The sequence below is a fragment of the Aythya marila genome (genome assembly GCF_965140915.1).
Source record: "Aythya marila genome assembly, chromosome: 2".
NCBI lineage: Eukaryota > Metazoa > Chordata > Aves > Anseriformes > Anatidae > Aythya > Aythya marila.
This window is the reverse complement of record NC_139043.1, coordinates 96,189,349-96,207,663: the sequence shown is the minus strand read 5'-3', so window position 1 is coordinate 96,207,663 and position 18,315 is coordinate 96,189,349. Positions and strand designations below refer to the sequence as shown.

The 18,315-nt window shown below is 40.0% G+C and overlaps 2 protein-coding genes across 5 annotated transcripts in view; one reads left to right on the top strand and one right to left on the bottom strand.

Moving 5' to 3' along the window:
* Window positions 1–5,070, bottom strand: part of LOC309874963 (uncharacterized protein) — a 23,089-nt gene extending 18,019 nt beyond the window's left edge. For 2 of the 3 annotated variants that reach the window (XR_014316949.1, XM_082753818.1), the window contains exons 1-3: window positions 4,664–5,069; window positions 1,167–1,235; window positions 680–710 (exon numbers count right to left, since the gene is read on the bottom strand). Coding sequence is in view for 2 of the 3 variants with exons in the window: in XM_082753818.1 (XP_082609944.1) it covers window positions 680–710; window positions 1,167–1,235; window positions 4,664–4,714 (151 nt within the window). In the remaining variant the exon portion in view is untranslated. Of the gene's footprint in view, window positions 1–679; window positions 711–1,166; window positions 1,236–4,663 lie in introns of all 3 variants that reach the window. The other variant, XM_082753819.1, reaches the window with a different exon arrangement.
* Window positions 5,071–5,136: 66 nt separating this feature from the next.
* MSANTD3 (Myb/SANT DNA binding domain containing 3) lies at window positions 5,137–17,880 on the top strand. Of its 2 annotated transcripts, XM_082753827.1 has the most exons (4): window positions 5,137–5,342; window positions 10,112–10,415; window positions 10,509–10,557; window positions 11,845–17,880. In XM_082753827.1, the coding sequence occupies exons 2-4, from the start codon at window positions 10,143–10,145 to the stop codon at window positions 12,252–12,254; spliced, it is 732 nt and encodes a 243-aa protein (XP_082609953.1). In that variant the 5' UTR covers window positions 5,137–5,342; window positions 10,112–10,142; the 3' UTR covers window positions 12,255–17,880. The 2 variants fall into 2 exon arrangements, with proteins under 2 accessions (XP_082609953.1, XP_082609952.1); XM_082753826.1 differs by having other exon boundaries at window positions 10,112–10,557.
* Window positions 17,881–18,315: the final 435 nt, after the last annotated feature.

Genomic DNA, 18,315 nt, shown 5'->3' with positions numbered 1-18,315 from the left:
AGGGCATATATGCTGATAAATATCTAGTTGCTTAAATTTGCTTTAAAGGCTGTACAGAATACCCCAGACTGAGTAGGTGCAACGACAATGCATACTTGGGCCACAACTTTCAAACTAAATCCCAGGAGAAGTGCACTGTGCAAACCTGTATCACTGTACAAACCTGTAAATACATTTTGGTGCATCATAAAACATAAGCAGGAAAAGTTACAGTTAGACCCTCATGACCCTGATTCCTAGTGGAGCTAGACGAGTTCATAAAAAGTTTTAACGATAAATTAAACCTACTAGAAGTATTTGGCTTCAGCTAGACATCAAGATATTTTAATGAGATCTTTAAAAAAGCAAATATAAAGCGTGTACAGAGCACATACATTTATATATATATTTAAAAATACGCTTCCTAATTTCAGTCTTGAATGTCTTTGAGGTTTCTCAAATTTTTAAATGTAGGCAATCGTTAGTATTGTAGCTAGTGCATTTTAATAAACTTTGCTCACATTATTGATTTTTCACTGTAAGATTATACAGTTATATCACTGAAGAACACAGGCCAGGACTTTAAGCACAAATCTTGAGAAAGATTTGTTTTTTCTTGTTTCATAAACACCTGAATTAGGGAAGGGAGAAAAGTGCTCTTATAATATAGAATAGGACCTAAAAAAAATCTTGCACTTACCAATACCATGAGCTTTCAGTGCTTCTTCAACCTAAGTTAGTGAATTATCAACAAGCAATGAAGAAAAACAGTCACTTAAGGTTCAAAAGATAGCAATGTAAAAGTATCTTTGTTTATGAAATGAGTTAGATTAACACTAACACCTTAGATTACCTCAAGAAAATTACACTATACTCAAAAATATATTTTCCCTAGGTAGTCTATCATTTAAATAATTCCATTCTGCATTTATTGTCAGTCCTGCATTCTGATGTATTCTCTGTCTCTACCAATCCAGAATACAAGACACAAAGTTTTATCCATCTTTTCTGATGGTACCAATGTATAAAAATAATTCCACTTTACTGCAGTAAACAAAACAGTGAAGCAACAAAACAAGTTAAATATCTGAACTCACACACTCTAAAAAAGATATTTCAACCCCCCGTTCTATTGCTAAATCAATCTATAAAATCTGACAAAAGGTGCACTCAGAAACTGATCTTACCGTCTTATGCTTGAATCCGAGGAAGTGAGTCTGCAAGTTTAATGCAGAAGCACACCAGATTTTGCAAATCTAGGTTAAAGAGAAGAAGCATTTCTGGCATTGCATGTAAACCAGCAGAAAAAGAATACAACTGATATCAAAACAAATCACAACTGCTATCAAAAGGTCAGTGTAGGCAAGTTCTATAAAAGTATTATTTCTCTAAGACAAAATAAAGAACTTTACTAGACCTCAACGAGAACTTTCCTTCATGAGGTCCTACAACCACCAAATAGCCACGCAATAAAAAAGGAATCTCCACGTTGCATAAAAGTTTCAGATGTCACCAGAATCCCACTGCTATCTCATGGCACATTTTTGCGTGGATAAGCCAAGACAGATCCAAGATCTTCCTCACACCCTATCAGCTATGTCTGAACCAGAGGCAGTGCATACCTGTCACAAGCCAATACACGTGTCCAAAGCCAGTTTTTCTCAGAGCAGCACCCAAACTAACAGATTTGTGCTCTGATCTGTTTGGGGCCTGTCTTACTCATATGCATATCAAGTGTTTTGGTCATAGCTGGTTTATTTCCAAATATTTCCGACTCATATGAAAAAACATCTTTAAAAACAACAGCAGTAAATCTGAGAAACAGATACATTAGGATTTTATTTTTTTCCTAATGAGGAGCTGCAGTTTAATTTTCCACTTCAAAAGAATGCCTTTATCTAGAAACATAATATTATTTCAATTAAATTAAAATTACTAATTATTTAATAAAATTATTGCCTGTCTTGACACAACAAAGCCAAACGTGCAAAAGACAGCAAAACAATTTGATGCCAGTGCTATACAAGGAGAGAAGAAAAAAAAAAAAAAAAAGGTAAAATAATAACAACAACAAAATAAAATGAGTTGGTAGGGATCTTCATGCCTACCCAGAAAATCTACCTGAAGGACCCTAAGAACACAAGATGTCGTAATGTATCTTCCTATCTTCTCCACCAGAGCAGCAGCAAATATAAGCCTCAGAACAAGAAGACGAGCTCAAGATTCTTAAATCCTATCAGAAGATTTCAATGCACCTGCTGCACCTACACCTCTATCTTCCTAACACCTGGGTTGCCATATTCTTATGCTTCCTTGCATTCCTGCTCCCTGAATCCTTTTGAAAGGGTAGCTTTGTCTTCTTGATGTCCATTGAGTGTGTAAAAAATGATTCAAGACAAAAACAAACTTGACTGATTTATGCATATACAAAGAAGATAACAGTATCCCTAACATTTATTTTTAGAAGTGACCACAGTAACTTCTTGTATGTGCTTTAAAAAAATTGAAATATGCATAACTAGAGTATGGTCAAGGTGCAAAAGCAGAAAGATTTCCTGTCCCGTTCAAAAATGTTTATGACGAAAGCGTTTCATCTTCCTACCTTACCCGAGCCATGCATTTCTGTGCCAGATACTCTTTTGTCATGCCTCGGAATACAAAAACCCAACAAGACATCCCACGCCCTTCCACTATGGGATCAACATCCAAGAGTCTCATCTACCCTGACAAAGGACTAGAGTTCTCAGTCTCTCACAGCTGGTTTCCAGTGCCCTGGCACTCCCGTTCACCAGAGTCAATGCCACAAAGATGCAGAACCTGCTGAGATGCAGGAACTGGTGCATCTCCCCCTGTGTTCGCTAAGAACTTAAAATTGTCCCAGCACTGCTGTCTACCTGCCACAACCCTAAACACCAGGCCCACAGCTGGTCTGGCCAGAGATTTATGGGCAGGTGAACCTATGAGGTCCTGCAACCCTGTGCAGGACAGTGGTGTAAAACAGCTGAAGGCAGCAGGAAGTTTCTCCCAGGAGGAAAATGGGCTCTCAGGGAGGTGGATCAGTGCTTAAAAGAAAACCATGTAAAAGCAGAGGCTCTAGGATACAAGATAGCACCACTGCTCTTCTCTCTCATGTCATGTTTATATACTAAAGAGCTACTGAAGCCAGAAATAGAGCATGGAGTCCAGCAGTAGCCAGACAGCTGACCACAGAGTCCAAACCCAAATGACCACTCTAATACTCATTCTGTATGCTAATCTCTGTGTTTTGGTAACACCATGTATTAGCAATCTGTAAAATGAGAAATCTCCATGAAAAACCAAGCAAGCAAGCAAGCAAACAAAAACCATAACCATGGAAACACACAAACTTTTTTTCATTCTTGTTTTCTATCCAATTAGAAATAAAGAAAATGTTTTGCTTTGTTTCTTTTCATTTGAGCCTCTAATGGACTGCAAGAAAGTTTTATTACTCAACATACGCTTTAGTATTCATGCCCCTGCTCAGACAAAGATACTTAGCAGGTGTATTGGCAAGATTGTTTCAAGCAGACCAGTGCCCTGGGTAAACTAAGGGAAAGAAATAACATTTTGTAAATAACATAAACATTTTTACCTATAAAGATCTATTTTTGGAAGGGAACTCCCAGCACAGCTTCTTGAACATTATCAAATTATCAACAATAGCAATAACCTACCTAAAACTAAGAGACTATTCTCATGTTAACGTGTTGTGTATTTGCACAAGATGTAATAGCAAAACTTTACAGTTAGTAAAAGTTATTATTTTCACAATCGGTAAACTTCAGAACCCTAACTATCTGAACTGCAGATACTTTTTGTTGAGGTTTCAGAAAAAATTGTAGAGCAATTACTAAACTTGTAAGTTTATAAGGATCTCACAAAATCAACAATAGGGAAAGTACATTAAAAAAGATTAGAGAACACATAGGCAGGAATATTGTACAATAAAGGTTACTAAGCAAAGCTGATCCAAGTTAAAAATGTAAATATGCTAAAACTGAGCTGAAGATGGGCAAACCATCAACCCAACACTGTCACAAGCCAACTTGAACATAGCTCCTGCTTCGTCTGGTGTTCAGCAAGAAGTAGAACCAGTACAATCACCAAAACTGCCCACGTTTGATTTGAATGCAACACGACGATGCATTCACATCAAGATGCCATTACTTCCCTTCAGCTTCCTCAGCATAATGCTCTGCATCACGAAGCTGAACGAAGCCGGATAACAGGGAGCCAGCAGCAAAACTGAAAGAGGAAGGCTAAGAGGGGAGGAAGAGCTGGAAAAGACCTTCTCCTCATGGATTAATTTGCTATACAACCAAGAAAGACGACTGGGAAAGATGACTTTTGGTCTGAGGAAGCCCCGAGCTGGCAGCAGGTCAAACGCAGGTAAGAAGGAGGCTGCAATGCAAGGCTGCTTTAAAAACCACGTCAGCTGTAAACAACTGCTGTCCTGTACAAATTCTCTAAGTGTGGTGAATGTCAGGCTGTTATTCTGTACTAATAACCGGAATAACTTATTTTTGAAAAGGTGAGGGAGACATATCAGGGCAAAAACATGGTCAGGGATTCCCCAGAAGGAAAAAAAACACCGGTTAGGCTGAAGATACAGAGTTCAACCTCGGTTCAGTTCAATTTCACGTTAGTTACGAGCAATACTCACGTTGCAGTAGAAGGGGTTTACCTGCTTCTTGATCTCAGCTTCGGGGTCCATGGCTGCGCTTGAGATGATACAGCAACCCTAGGGCAAGTACCGAAATAAAAAATACTATTATTTTAGAGTCGGGAAATCGCCCAGGTCCCCAGGAAACAGGCAGGGAACCCCTGGAGCTTCCCTCGGGCAGCACAACACAGCCGGCAGCAAGACAAAGCCGGCGGCCGCCGATCTCCCCCCCGGCCCCGGGGCTGCGCCGCCCGCCTCAGGGCCGCCACATGGCGGCCGCTCGCCGCCGCCACAGCGGGGGGACAGCGGGGAAGGTGGCGGCGGTGGCAGGGCCCTGGCGGCACGGAGAGCCCCCGGACCGCCGCTGGGAGCGCTGTGGGAGGCAGAGCCCGAGCTGGTGCCGTGAGGAGACGAGGGAGGGACGGAGGGAGGGAGGGAGGTGGCGGCGCTTTGTTGCCAGCCCGCAGCCGAGGGGTGGGCTCGTCCCCGGCAACGCCGCCCTGGTTGTGGGGCCGGGCACGGCGGGTCTCCCTCCTTCTTTCCTTCCCTCCCTCCTCCTTCCCTGCTCGCCTCCCTCCCTCAGATGTTCCTCAACCCGCATGTCCGCCCTGGGTGGAGCGTCCTTCTTTGTCGAGCCAGGAGCTCCGGCACCAGGGGAGCGAGCGAGGAGATCCTAAAGGCAAGCGCCGCTCGGGGGGCGGCAAGCCCAGGGGTTGGGGGGCGGGGGGGGGTCCTGCCTCTGCCTCTTTTTGGGGAATCGCAGGGGGATTTGGGGCGGTCCGTGGGAATAGCAACCTGCAGCCCTCACCTTTCTGTGCCACGGACCGCTTCGGGTGGCCTCCATAGGCGCCGGGGCGACCCGTGTAAAATAGCCTCACGGAATGCCAGGATCAGCCCGTCTGTGCCTGTGCAATGTGACATGCATTGAAAAAAAATATAAAAAATACATTGCATGTAGTTAACATGCACCAGAAGAAATCCAGGCAAAACCCTGTGAATTGTAACTAAGAGCTGGTTTTCTTCATTTGCTGGACAGTCCGTGATAATTGCGAATTTGCATTGCAACAGATAAAAAGCACTCCACTGCATTTTTTTAATTATTTTTTATTTTATTTTATTTTTTTTAAACCGATTGCATGTGACACGTTCTCCTTGCAGGTCTCATTCATGTTTGTAATGTGCGTCTAATCCCCTAGTGATTGCCCATCTCAAGGTAGGCAGGGTCAGGCCTGGAGCAGCCCGATGGAAGGATGCTCTGCGAGGAAAACCTAACGCTTGAGGAAGAAGGAGGCTGTTTGCTGCTGCTTCTCCCATTCTCCACATGAAACATAAACCTGTTGTTGTGCCGGGATTTGGTCATTGCGTTCCCATGCCTTTCTTTCACCCAGACACTTGTCTTTTCATCCAGACACTGAATGAAAAGGACAGCGTTTATGACTGGCTACCAGTGCTGTAAATCGCTGATTACGCTTCATACTTCATCTGTAATTTAAGTTGGATAAATACATTTACTTTTTTTATTTAAGTCCTTAACTATTTCTGATAGCAATTCTGTTAGCATTGGCAAATGAATCGCATTTTCACACTGTAAGTGACTACAGTTTGCTAGCAAACTGTTATCTTTGTTTTTCATTAGAGTAACCTCCACATTTAGGTTAAGGCTTCCATCATGATTTTCTCCTTGCATTTCTCATGTCTAAAGAAATATTTCAGGGTCTGAACACGCTCCCATGTGCCAACATGAAATGATTTTCTTTTTCAAAATGTGTTTTGTAACTGGTTGGAGTTTGAGTGTGTGTTTAGATGTGTGCAAGCAAAATAATACACATTTACATACTCCTGAACATATGTGCGTTGCTTCACTTGTGTATTTTTTTTCCAAGATATTCTTCCAGCAGAGCACAGTCCATCCTTTATAGTCTTCAGGAGCAGAACGCCACACAGCATTTCAAAGTGTCAGGAATTGGGAGATATTTTTGTTATTTTTAAAGTGAGGTTTGTGTGAGAGAGGTACTTAGGACACTGATTTGTTTTAAAGCAAGTTATGAGTGGAGCTGTGCCAAAAAAGATAATTAGGGTAAAGTGATTCCTTACTGCATAGGACAGTCTAACAGCCTGAGCACCTGTAAGAGTGTGAGAAGCTTTCTGTTCTTTGTTTCCTTGAATTTACAGTGCAGCTGTCCTCATGTGCAGTCACATTCCTAAATCACATTCCCAAATCAATCCTGTTTTTTTGCGCAAGCTATATGCAATAAACTGCTTCCATTTCAACACAGATTCTTATGTGCTAAATTTTATCCTGGGCATACATCTTGGAAGGATCTTTCAGCCTCGAAATGGAAATTATTTCACTTTGTGAGAGTCCTTTCTTGTATTCCAGTGAGGAGCCAGTGGGCTGTCAAAAGGTGATTGATATCCATAAAGAAAAGGGTGAATACAAATGCACGGTAGTATTTTGCTGCAAATCCTCAGTGCTGTAAATTTTCTGGCATCTCAGAGTGCTTTCAACTTACCTTATTGAAAATGGGCTTTCATATAATGAAGTAAGCAGGCTGAGTGTATAACAGCTTGAAAAGAAGCTTCAAGAATTTTCAATTTTTCCCTCTGTATTAAGAGCATTAAACTGCTTTCAGCAATTCTTGAGGTCTTTTATGCATCCTAATCATAATCCTAGCTTTGTCATGGAAAGGACACCAGTGCAGTGTGCATGTCTAGGAAAAGTAGGTAGGAATGTGTATGGGGGAGGGAAAGGCATTAGTCTTGTATTTTTCTCAGAGTAGAACCTATGTTTCCACTCTTAAACGTACACCATCTGAGCTTATGACTCAGGAATCTCAGATCCTATCACAGTAAAAATAATATCAATGAGTGATAATGGGGTTTTAGGGGTTTGCTGTGGCAGCAACCAGGAAAGATGAGCTTTTATCCTAATATATAGGGTTTTAATATATATGAAGTTACATTTGGAAATATTTAAATGTTTACTGATATCAGTTGATCTCTGACAGTCTTTGTAGCCAAATATTTAGCACCTTTATTTAGCACCTGGAATCTAGAAGTCCAGGTATTATTAAGTTTAATATTTTGAACTTAAGTCTCCAAAGTTCCTGAAAATCCATTGTTCTGCTAATTAAAGCGATCTTCTACACATAAATATCACTATTTTTAGTCAGAGTTTCTCGCACTCTTTCAAAGCTAGAAGCAAGATTTACATGCCTCAGTGGAAGACCCATGAAACCTCTGATCCTGGCTCTTTGGGGTCATCAGCTATTGGATCTTAAGACTTGCCGGAGGGATTGCTTTCTGTTCTGCCTCTCAGTGAAACAAAGGCTAAGACAGATTGAAACATCAATATTTAGTCCCAAGAATTTCACTGAAGCAGCTGTCCAAAGCAGCTCAATGGTTTGGAATGGTACAGTAAGTACCTAAGTAAAATCAATTAGCAGATAGAGTCCATTTCATTATAGGTCTTTTTTACTCTACGGGTTTTGAGAGCTGTTTCATGGAGCCAAGTTCCCAGTTTGCATTATTTTTATTTTAGATTGCTCATTTCTTGACTTGTCGGTTTATTTATTATTTTATTTAAGGAACTTCTGCAGCAGATGTCCTCTTCTGTGTATCAGACCTAGGCGTTATAATAATGATTGGTATGTGATACTTCAAACATTGTTTACACGCACATAGTTTGTACTCTGAGATTATAGGTGCTTGAGAATTCCTGCTCACCAACACATGCAGTGCCTAAGTTTTCACAGAGACTGATAAATACCTTGGTAGAGTGTGAAGGAGGAAACACTGGATCTGGGAACCGTCTTCCTTACACCCAGACCTCATCCTTCTCCCACCCCAGAACAAGCTGATCTGTGAGCAGCAGAACTAACAAAGCCTGGTTCCCTACGGATCCATGCCCTTTGTCCACTAAATCCTGTCTGCTCCAAAAGCTCCAGCTCTCCCATGACACCAGCGTTTCTGAAGAGAGCGCAGAACTGGGACTAGCCAGGATCTGGGCAGGTTCCAAGTGTCCAGTCGGTGTGCACTTAAGCACTGAGATAAATAAAGCACAGAACTGGGTGCTCATTGCTTCTTTTACAATAGTGATACAAATTAGCTGCTGCAAGTGACTTAGCTATATTTAACTGTATGTTGTAGTTTCTTAGACTATTACTATTTTCTATTCACTTTATTTCAGCTTTGCTATTCTGTGCTTTCTTCAACAGCCTACTATGTCCCTCAGATCCTCATGTTTTTCTGGGTTTTATCGTATGGATTATAATGACCTTTATCATGTGTTACTTGAGAATATTCCTGTTCTCATGTGAGAGATGGTTTTGATATTAACTCATTTCGATATTAATTTGTCTCTTCGCTTTCTTTGTGAGTATAAATAGTTGCCTTCACTGGAAGAGGCGAGAATAACTGTAAGTATTTAGACATTTCGAGGACGAGGATGGCACAAAGAGAATGCTAGTGCAGTGGAGTTAAGAAAAAAAATATTTGGACTGAAAAATAGGAAATCTGACTGTGACATCTACTGAATCCTCAGGTAGCATTATGAAAGAAGTAGTAGAAACGGTAGGCAAAATACTAGAAAAATCATTCGGGGAAAGAGTTCTAGACTGTTAGGAACATGAACCAATGATGTCTGTCCCTGAGTTTTATGATTAAAACCAGAAGTAATGTGAGCTAAGACAGTAACACTTCTCCTTTTTGTACATAATTATTCAGAAGTTTCTGCCCAACGCTTGAAAGTAATTGGGGCTGCACAGTTAGAGAGGGAGTGAGATCCTGCTCAGGATCCTTCTCACTGCTGGATGTCCGTCCAGAAGGGCTGAGCATGGGGGAGAGCCAAACTATCATAAGTCTTTAAAAAGAGATCTTTTTAATATAATTTCTTATAGAACTTTGAAGTAAAACAGAAAGGATATAAGGGAGAAATCAGTTATACCTATCCAACAGGGACAGAAGAGGGTCTTTTGTGTACCCACGGGAAGACAAACCTGCTGAAGACAACTTTAGATTTAAATCAGAAGTGATCAAGGGCTGGATTTCAGAACTTGTTCCACGGTTCAGGGCTTTGACAACTCTCTGAGTGTTAATGAGTAGAAAAACAAGGTGTTAAAAAACAAGTTACTAAGTAAATTGAACACCAAATATTTTCTAACAAGACAAAATATAACAAAGGCAGGAAGCATCTTCTCATTAACATATACTTCTTATGGAACTGTGTAGCCACTAAAGTAGCAATAGAAACCAGCGTATGATTATGCTATCTAACCTGAATGCTTTGTTATTTACTGTAGAAGTATGCCCAAGCTTTTCTAGATAAGGAAGTGTTTTGCAATCAGAAGTTATATTTAGGAGTTGTTTGCTGAAACACAATTACTTGATAATGTAACCAGTTCTAATATGTATTATTTTTTCTCTTTGTTTTCAACATTGTTTTCATAGGATTTTTGGCTTCCTGGAGAAAAAGTAGAAAATGCAAAACGAAATAATAAAGCCTGCTAAATACTTCTCAGAAGTGGAGAAGAGTGTGCTGCTTGCACTGGTTGAAAAGTACAAATATGTACTTGAGTGTAAAAAAAGTGATGCAAGAACTATTGCCCTGAAACAACGCACCTGGCAAGCTCTAGCTCACGAATATAATTCGCAGCCCAGTGTATCACTGCGAGACTTCAAACAGCTAAAGAAATGCTGGGAGAATATCAAGGCACGGACAAAAAAGATAATGGCACATGAAAGACGGGAGAAGGTAAAAAGAAGTATTAGTCCACTTATAAATACTCACATCATAGGGAAGGAGAAGATTGCCAGCATAATGCCTGAGCAAATGTACTTTTTGCAGAGCCCACCAGAAGAAGATTCGGAATATCACCCCGATGCTTCTAGTCAAGGTATAAATGTTGTTGTGATGATGCATGTAGCTTTCTTTTGTCTGTGGTTTTGCCAGTGATTCTTTTTCAGCAATCTAAATCTATCCACTTAGCTGTGACTGCTGGTTACAGAAAAGTAATTTCAGAGCTGTGATATTACAAGACTCTGTCTATTTCCCTAGGCCCCCAAGAGTTAAACTGAGATCTTAGTCAATTTTTTGTTGTTATCTAAATCAGTTTTTGACATATCTTCTGATTTGGAACGAGCATCACAGCAGGCATCACACTGGCTTTACAGAGAACAGAAGGGTCCCAAGGATATTTTGATCCTCTGTAAAGTGTCATTTTGTTGGGAAAAGGTCTGAGCAATAAAAACAAAACAATCCACCAGCAGCAAATTGATAGACAACTATCTGCTGCAAGAGTTCCCTGCAGGTCTTCCCTCCTTTGTGTTCAAGAAGGACTAAAAAGAGTACAGTCATATTTCACACTGCAGTCCACATTGGAGTATGGCATTTTTGAAAAAAAATTGAGTACTATATTCTGCTTAGTTTGGCAAGCATACACTGAAAGAATAGTACAAGAGTATAAGGGAGAATACCTACAGTCCTTTCTTGGAGAATGACCACATAAAACTTTTCTTGCTAAGAAGACAAAAGTAATTGCATTGTTAGATAACATTCTTACATTTTCTCTTTCATGATTGTGTTTACCATAAGTAAAGACAATAAATTGCAGTGGTTGCTATTATATTCCATGACTAGTTTCTTTTATTTCAGTAGAACAAGTAGAATGTTGTTGAAATTAGAATAATATAATTGTTTTCCAGAAAATATACAACATTGTTTATGGTATATGCAGTAATGATGAGGAAGGAGTAAGTAGTAGCTTTCCCCATATTTCCACAGTCTGTTGGTTTTATTATAGATGCAACTCTTTACCTGACACTCAGACCTTTCAGGAAATGATTGCAGGTCACATACAGATTTGGCTTAAACATCTGCATTAAGGTTCAGCTCCAGGCTCAGCCACCTAACTTTAGGTGCCCACTTAAAAATGTCAACACTTGTTTTAGTGTACTGAGCTCCCATTGCGGCCTGGAGGGCTATCAGCAAAGCCCAGAATGGTTCAGTTCAGATCATTGTGCCCGCAGTACTCTATAATAGAACAGCGTCATGTAGTGGCTGCTCAATTCTGGTACAGAAGGATAAGGTTTAGATGTATACACCTCTAGATATTATCACAAGTTTGTGTTTCTTGAGGGAGAAGAGGGGTATACTACAATACTTTTTCTTTTCTGTTTTACAGAGTCATTTGTCATCTCAAGTAGAGAACTTTGTGAGGAAGAGAAGGAGCTGGTACATTTCCCAGTATGTGAAGGTACCTCCCAACCTGAGCCTTCGTGTTCTGATGTCAGAATAGCAGCGGATAAGAACTACAGAAGTAAAGCGTCTCAGGAAAGTGCTCTGAAAAAGATGCACGAGGAAGAGCATCATCAGCAAATGTCAATTTTGCAACTGCAGTTAATCCAAATGAATGAAGTTCATGTGGCAAAAATACAGCAAATAGAAAGAGAGTGTGAGATGGCCGAAGAGGAACACAGGATAAAAATGGAAGTGCTAAATAAAAAGAAAATGTATTGGGAGAGAAAACTGCAGACCATCACAAAAGAGTGGCCTGTATCATCCTTTAACAGACCCTTTCCTAATTCACCATAGAGCATAAAGTGGCAGAGTCAGTCTGACTGAGCACATTTCTAAGTAATGCGCACTGGAAAGAGGGTGTTTTAATGTGAATGTATAGTGACAGGATAGGTGCCCAGCTGATAGGGAACACACTTTGATGCTGAACATTTAGGGAAACACTGGTAGAGTCTGCCAAGGGCAGAACAGTACTGTTCATTTGTAGGTAATCCTGACTTTTGTGACTTTCAGACATACGCAGTGTTCTAAAATGTGACCATATTTTCTCCTCTCAGAATACCCTAATATCCTTTGAAATTTAAGGTGTTCCGGGTCTTCTTTCATTGGGTATTCTTGAAAAAATGTAACAGCTTTAAACATCAGGTTATAGTGTTTATTTTGGTTTCCAGCTCTTCGTATCTACCATTTCCTAAATAAAAGCAAAGGTTGCTCTCAGCTATTGAGAGAAAAAGTGGCTGACAGATGTTATGCTGGAGCACAGAAAAACAAAACAAAGCAAACTTTTAGCCTCTGGTTAATGTAGTCCGCAACCTACTCTTCATAGAAGATGTGAAAGTGAAGGAAGTAGCAAAAGCAACACTGTAGGAATTGAGCACTTTGCTTGGGATTTTCTATCTGGCTGGCTGATTGAGAGAATGGCTGTGGGGTGGCCCTCGTGTTCTTTGAGCCTTTACTCTTACGAAGTTGTAAAGAAGGTGACTTCTTCCTCAGAAGCCCCTGTGCTTGTCCTCTGTTTTCCAGGCTTGTCTTGTATTCAAGTAGAATACCGAAATAGGAGGGACGCGTGCTGCTGCTGCTGCTGTGTGCCCAGCATGTGGAATTGTTCTAAGGGGAAGAGCTTTTTAACAATTCATAAAGCTCTTAAAATGTAGCAAGTCGTCTAGTCCATTGGCAAAGTTTCCCTCTGTCTCCCCATACAAGACTTAGCAGCTAACTGGAGTATTTCAGCCTTGCTAGAAAGAAGGCTAAGACTTGCCTTCTTAGCTTTGGGTGGTAAGCGAGGGGATCATTCCTGTCTTGGAGTTCTGTTTTATTCTGTCCTATGTGTTAAGGTGGTGTATTTCTTTGCTTTGCTGTCAGTGAGAGGTGACAGACATGATTTGTATGAAAGCATTCTCATGAAGGCCCCCACAGAGTTTGGGGGCCCAGAATAGTCGATGGTAGGAAAGCACAACTAAGAATAATCCTTCCTCAGGCAATCGTTTGTTCTAGTGGGGCAAGGGTTAAGAAAATGTGAAATACAGAACTCCATAAAGATTCATAAGATCTTCTGATGCGTGAAAAGCTGTTTTGTAGGAAGCTGTACGGCCAACATTTGAAGCGGTGAAAAAAATGAAGAAAAGCATATATTTTCAATGAAAATCCCAAATATCCTGTTATTCAGTAACATATTTTTAGGTCACGATTAATAAGGTCACATCTAAACAAGAGAGCAACATATTTAAATTAGGGTATGGCACAAAACATGCTGTTCTTCCCAGTTACGCTCCTGTTTCTTCCCTGGATATTCTTTCTGGTGCAATTTGTTTCGGGTTTGGTTTTTGGCAGTTGGTCTTGCTAGTTTTTTTTTGTTATTATTATTTTCCCTTTGAACTCCTTTCCCTGCTGGTGATTCATCTTTGCAAGCACTGCCATTATCAACCACAATGCTCACAGTGGTTAACGCTGCGGTACATGCACTGCTCCCTTCAACGTGCTAACACCAGCAAATGCAAAGGGAGTGATTTATTGCAACTTATTTTATATTACGGAGGGAAAAAAAAAAGGCTATTTTTGCAGAGTTGCTGCAGGATCATAGAGCAGGTCATATATGAAATCTGAAGACAAATCTTTTTGACAGGAGACTCAGTTTTCTTATAAATTGCTTTATGAAGGAAGCGGAGGACTCCCAAAGGAAGATATAATTATGGCCCCTCCTTTTTTTTTTTTGTCTGCTGCATGGAAACAATATTGGAAGGTAGGACAATGATGCACAGTAAGGGTAGAGGCAAAAGAAAGCAGGGAACAGGAGTGAGGACCTTTTTGTTCTGAGGTTGCCTTCTGTGTTCTGGAAGGTGAGTCATTACTTGAGTGGTTATGACAACTGTTTAGGCACCATCCAGAAAAGAGATATGAAAGATATTTCTCTTAGCCAGTGACAGAGTTCTTTCCACACTGCTCCAAAGTGAAAATAATTCAAAACTCTGTCATTAAAACTAAGTGTGCTAGGGTGCCAAGAGGTGACCAGTGGAGACAATTTCAGCAATGTGAAGAGAGCAAGAATGGAGGGACAATCCAGGTCTAGATAGCCTTGTGGTGAGGTATGAATAGTCCAGGGAGAATCAATGATGTTTGAGATAAGGGTGGTGGTTTTGACTCCTGAAAGCTATAACATTACTCATGAAAGATTGTCTTATTTTTGTATTAAAAGAAAAAGTCATTTAAAGTATGCATGTTTTGAGACTGTACTAAGTGGGCAATGTCTTTATTTTGGTACACATACCTATTCTGAACCCAAAAGTTACAGCTCTTAGGCTGATCAATAGAACCTTTTAATTCAGCTTCTACTTCAAAGAAAGAAAATCATGGGAGAAAAAATAAAAAGAACCAAGATGAAGATCCAAAAGAAAGAACACACACAGAGGAAGAATGGGCATGTCACACCTAACTCAAATGATCCAAGGTGCTGTTGTGGTGGGCTTACGGAAGACCCAGGTTTTTGCTTTCCCATCTGTGGTTGACTGTTGGCTGCTGTAAGGTTGGTTGATAGAAAAATGTCAAAGATCAACATGATGAAGTAATGTGTCTCCTTGCCAGGCTTTCACTTCTCTACCTAATGGCTTTATAACATGATTGCTGTGATGGAGTTTAAATGACATGAGAAATGTGGGGTTTTGTTTGCTTGTTTGTTTTCAGTTCCTCTGGTTTTAGGTTTAGTCTTTTCTTTTGTCCAACTTTTCTTAGTTGTAGTATTGCCATCCCAGAAAATGTCAATTTGTTCCTCTGACTTTTTTTTAGGTTACATCATTCAGATACTTTTCATATCATTGTGTTTTCCTGTTAAACATCTGGCCAAACTAAATAGGCATTTTCCCAACTTTTTTCAAATATAAACTACAGCTAAAATACCTATTCTCTGGATTTGTTACAAAGTTGTTGGCAAGAATGAAATTAAAAGGCACTGGGCCAAACGCTCCCTGTTTAATTCCATAAGAAAAAACACACCAGGCAGATACGGATACTTCTCGGACTCTGTTCTTAGGAAGACACTAGAGCTGTCTCTCCTTGGAGATCACCTAACTTACCTGATATAAATCATCTTTATTTGATAAGTTTTTCCTTTGCATTTCTTCCCTACATCTGCTCCCCCTTTTATTATTATTATTTTTTTTTACTACCAATATGTGCAGGAGATTTCATCCAGAGTTATTCACTATGCTCTTTTCCATCTCTTGGCCAGGCTGCCTGTATCACATCTTGGTTACTCCTCACAGGCATCTTCCACATCCACATAATTTATGGTCACTTAGCCTTTTCTGCACATCTGCCCGCATGGTTCTGCATTTTGGGCATAGGCTAGGAAACACAAAAGAGGATTTTGGAAAGGGGTTAGTGTAGGGAAAGGCTTGTACAGGGAGAAGCACTTTCTCCCTCCCAGCTCTGTGTAATTCAAGGAGGACAGCCTGTGACTACAAAGTCATGAGGATCAGAGGTAATGCAGGATGCTCAAGCTGTGTAGTTGGTACTTATCCTTCATAAATCCTTGGGGTTCATTTAGGTTTGGGGTTTCTGGTAACAAAGTTCCTTCTTGCTAGGTAGCTGAAGAGTCTCTGAAAGATTTTCAGAGCCTCCCCTCAAGGCTCTTGACCTTGACAAAGAAGTAACCCCTCCTGCAGCCCATGGTCGTACTTCCTTCAGGGCCCAAGCTGCTCTACCTTTTTACCTTTAAAGAGGAGCTGTTTACCACAGATCCTCTCCGTGACACTTCTCCCTACACAGTAGAGATGTCTTTAGCCAGGACTAATTGTCCAACCCTTCTGGGCCATTGCTCAGAGAAGATGTCCATGCTGGGGGCAGGTGCAGCCGGTGGGGCCCAGCTCAGCACTAGGGCTGAAGCAGGCCTCTTGCGGCCCCATGAGCAGCAAAATGCATCGTGGCCCAGGGCGACCCTTTTCTGAGTTATACCACATCTTGTGCAGCTGAGGATGTAGTCCTGGATTTTGTCTGAAGATCATTTATCTTTGCGTGTTTGCAATACTAAATGTTCACAGTCTCCCAAGACTTTTTTTTTTTTTTTTTTTTTTTTTTTTTTTTTTTTATTGCTTATAGCTACAGTGGCTTTTACAATGCATCCTCTTCATTCTTCCACACTTACATTTTAATGCTTCCCTTCCTGTTCATGCTGAATTTCTGTAGTCACAGCACTGTATTTGCAGCTGTTTTTCTCATTATAAGGTTGAAGTGAAAAATTCCTACACATTTATATATTGTTACTTTGGGGGTAGGTGTATTACAAGTAAATCTTAAAATAACATTTTTATTTAAGCAAGTAAAGTCCTGTGATTTCATATTTTGAGCTAGCTTGTTCAAAGCTGTTCTTACATAACTGATACATCTGTGGTTTTTTTTTTGTTTGTTTGTTTGTTTTTGTTGGTTTGTTGTTGTTGTCATTTTGTACTGTTTTGTTTTTCATTCTTGGCTGTCTTTTCACAATAATTTTCTATTTCTTCTCAAAGGAGTTAAATGCAAAACTCACATATCATCACTCTTCCTGAACTTCGTCTCTATTCAGAAATGTTTCTGTGCAAAGTCAGTACTAACATATACCAAAATTAATACATTTAGGTTAATGAAGTAAACCAAGTAACAAGCTGATGGGATAATGTGCAGAAGAGAAATAGGGAAATAGAGAGAGATGTAATAAAAAGAAAAAGGTTGTTGTCATCTATAAGCATGGGATAATGTATTTTTTACAGTAAAACCAAGCAGTAACCTGTTTCTGGTATCTGAGAATAACTTCTGTGCAGCTGATTTACAAGAGATGTTGCCTCCTAGGGTTTGTTGGTTTTATTTTTTGTTTGTTTGTTTTTTTGTTTTGTTTTGTTTCACGGAATTACACAACTAAGATACGCATATAGAAATGTAGACATATTTCTGGGCCTAAAACAAAAGCAATGAAACAAAAAACTCCCAGCTGTGGCCCTGAGCATTTCGCTGCTCTGGTGGTGAAAGGATTAAGCATCCCACATAATTAGTCATGTTAATAACACTGAACGAATTAAAAACTTACAAAGGCAATAAATAAAATAAAATTAAAATAAAATAAAATAAATGTTAGTACAGTTTTCAGAGTGAGTCAAAAGTGAAGACAGTTCTTAGCTGTCCTAAGAGATAACACTCATGTATGTCAAACAATTTCTGTGCATGGCCTTCACCTTTCCTGATCACTGTTGCCCTTGAGGATCTGGACACCTCCATCACACCATTGGCAGCTCCAAGTGCGTGACAAGAAAAGTGACCATGTCAAGTAGGAACTCTGCCACGATTATTAGGCATCGCTCCTCCGTAAAGTGAATTTGGACAATTTTTTGAGCCCACGCTATCCAGACACACATGCTATGCACTGAAGAAAAGCATGTGAAATTTGTCCAGCATGTAGCCAGCCAAATGGCATCAGCTATACAACAAGGAAAAGGAAAGGACTGTCTGCCACATGGCTTTGGGTTATAAAACTTTTTTGTTGATGAGGGAGTGTACAGTGTATCTCGCTGGATGGTCAACCTATTTAACAGTGAGAAACTTCACAAATCTTTTAACTCACCCTAGTTCAGATTTCCCAACCCATTAAAAGAGCCACAAGGGAAAAAATAAAATAAAATAGAATTCAGCAGTCATGATAGCCGCAAACAATCTTGCCTCATCAGAAGAGCTGGCTAGAAAAATAAAATTAAATTAAATTAAAATCTACACTATATAAGCACATATATTTAGGGAAAGAACTCTAACAGAAACAGCACAATAGATTTTTAGACAGTCCTTAATTAAATAATGTGTTCTTAAAAAATGTTGATTGAGCTTGTTTTCCCTGTGTTATTCA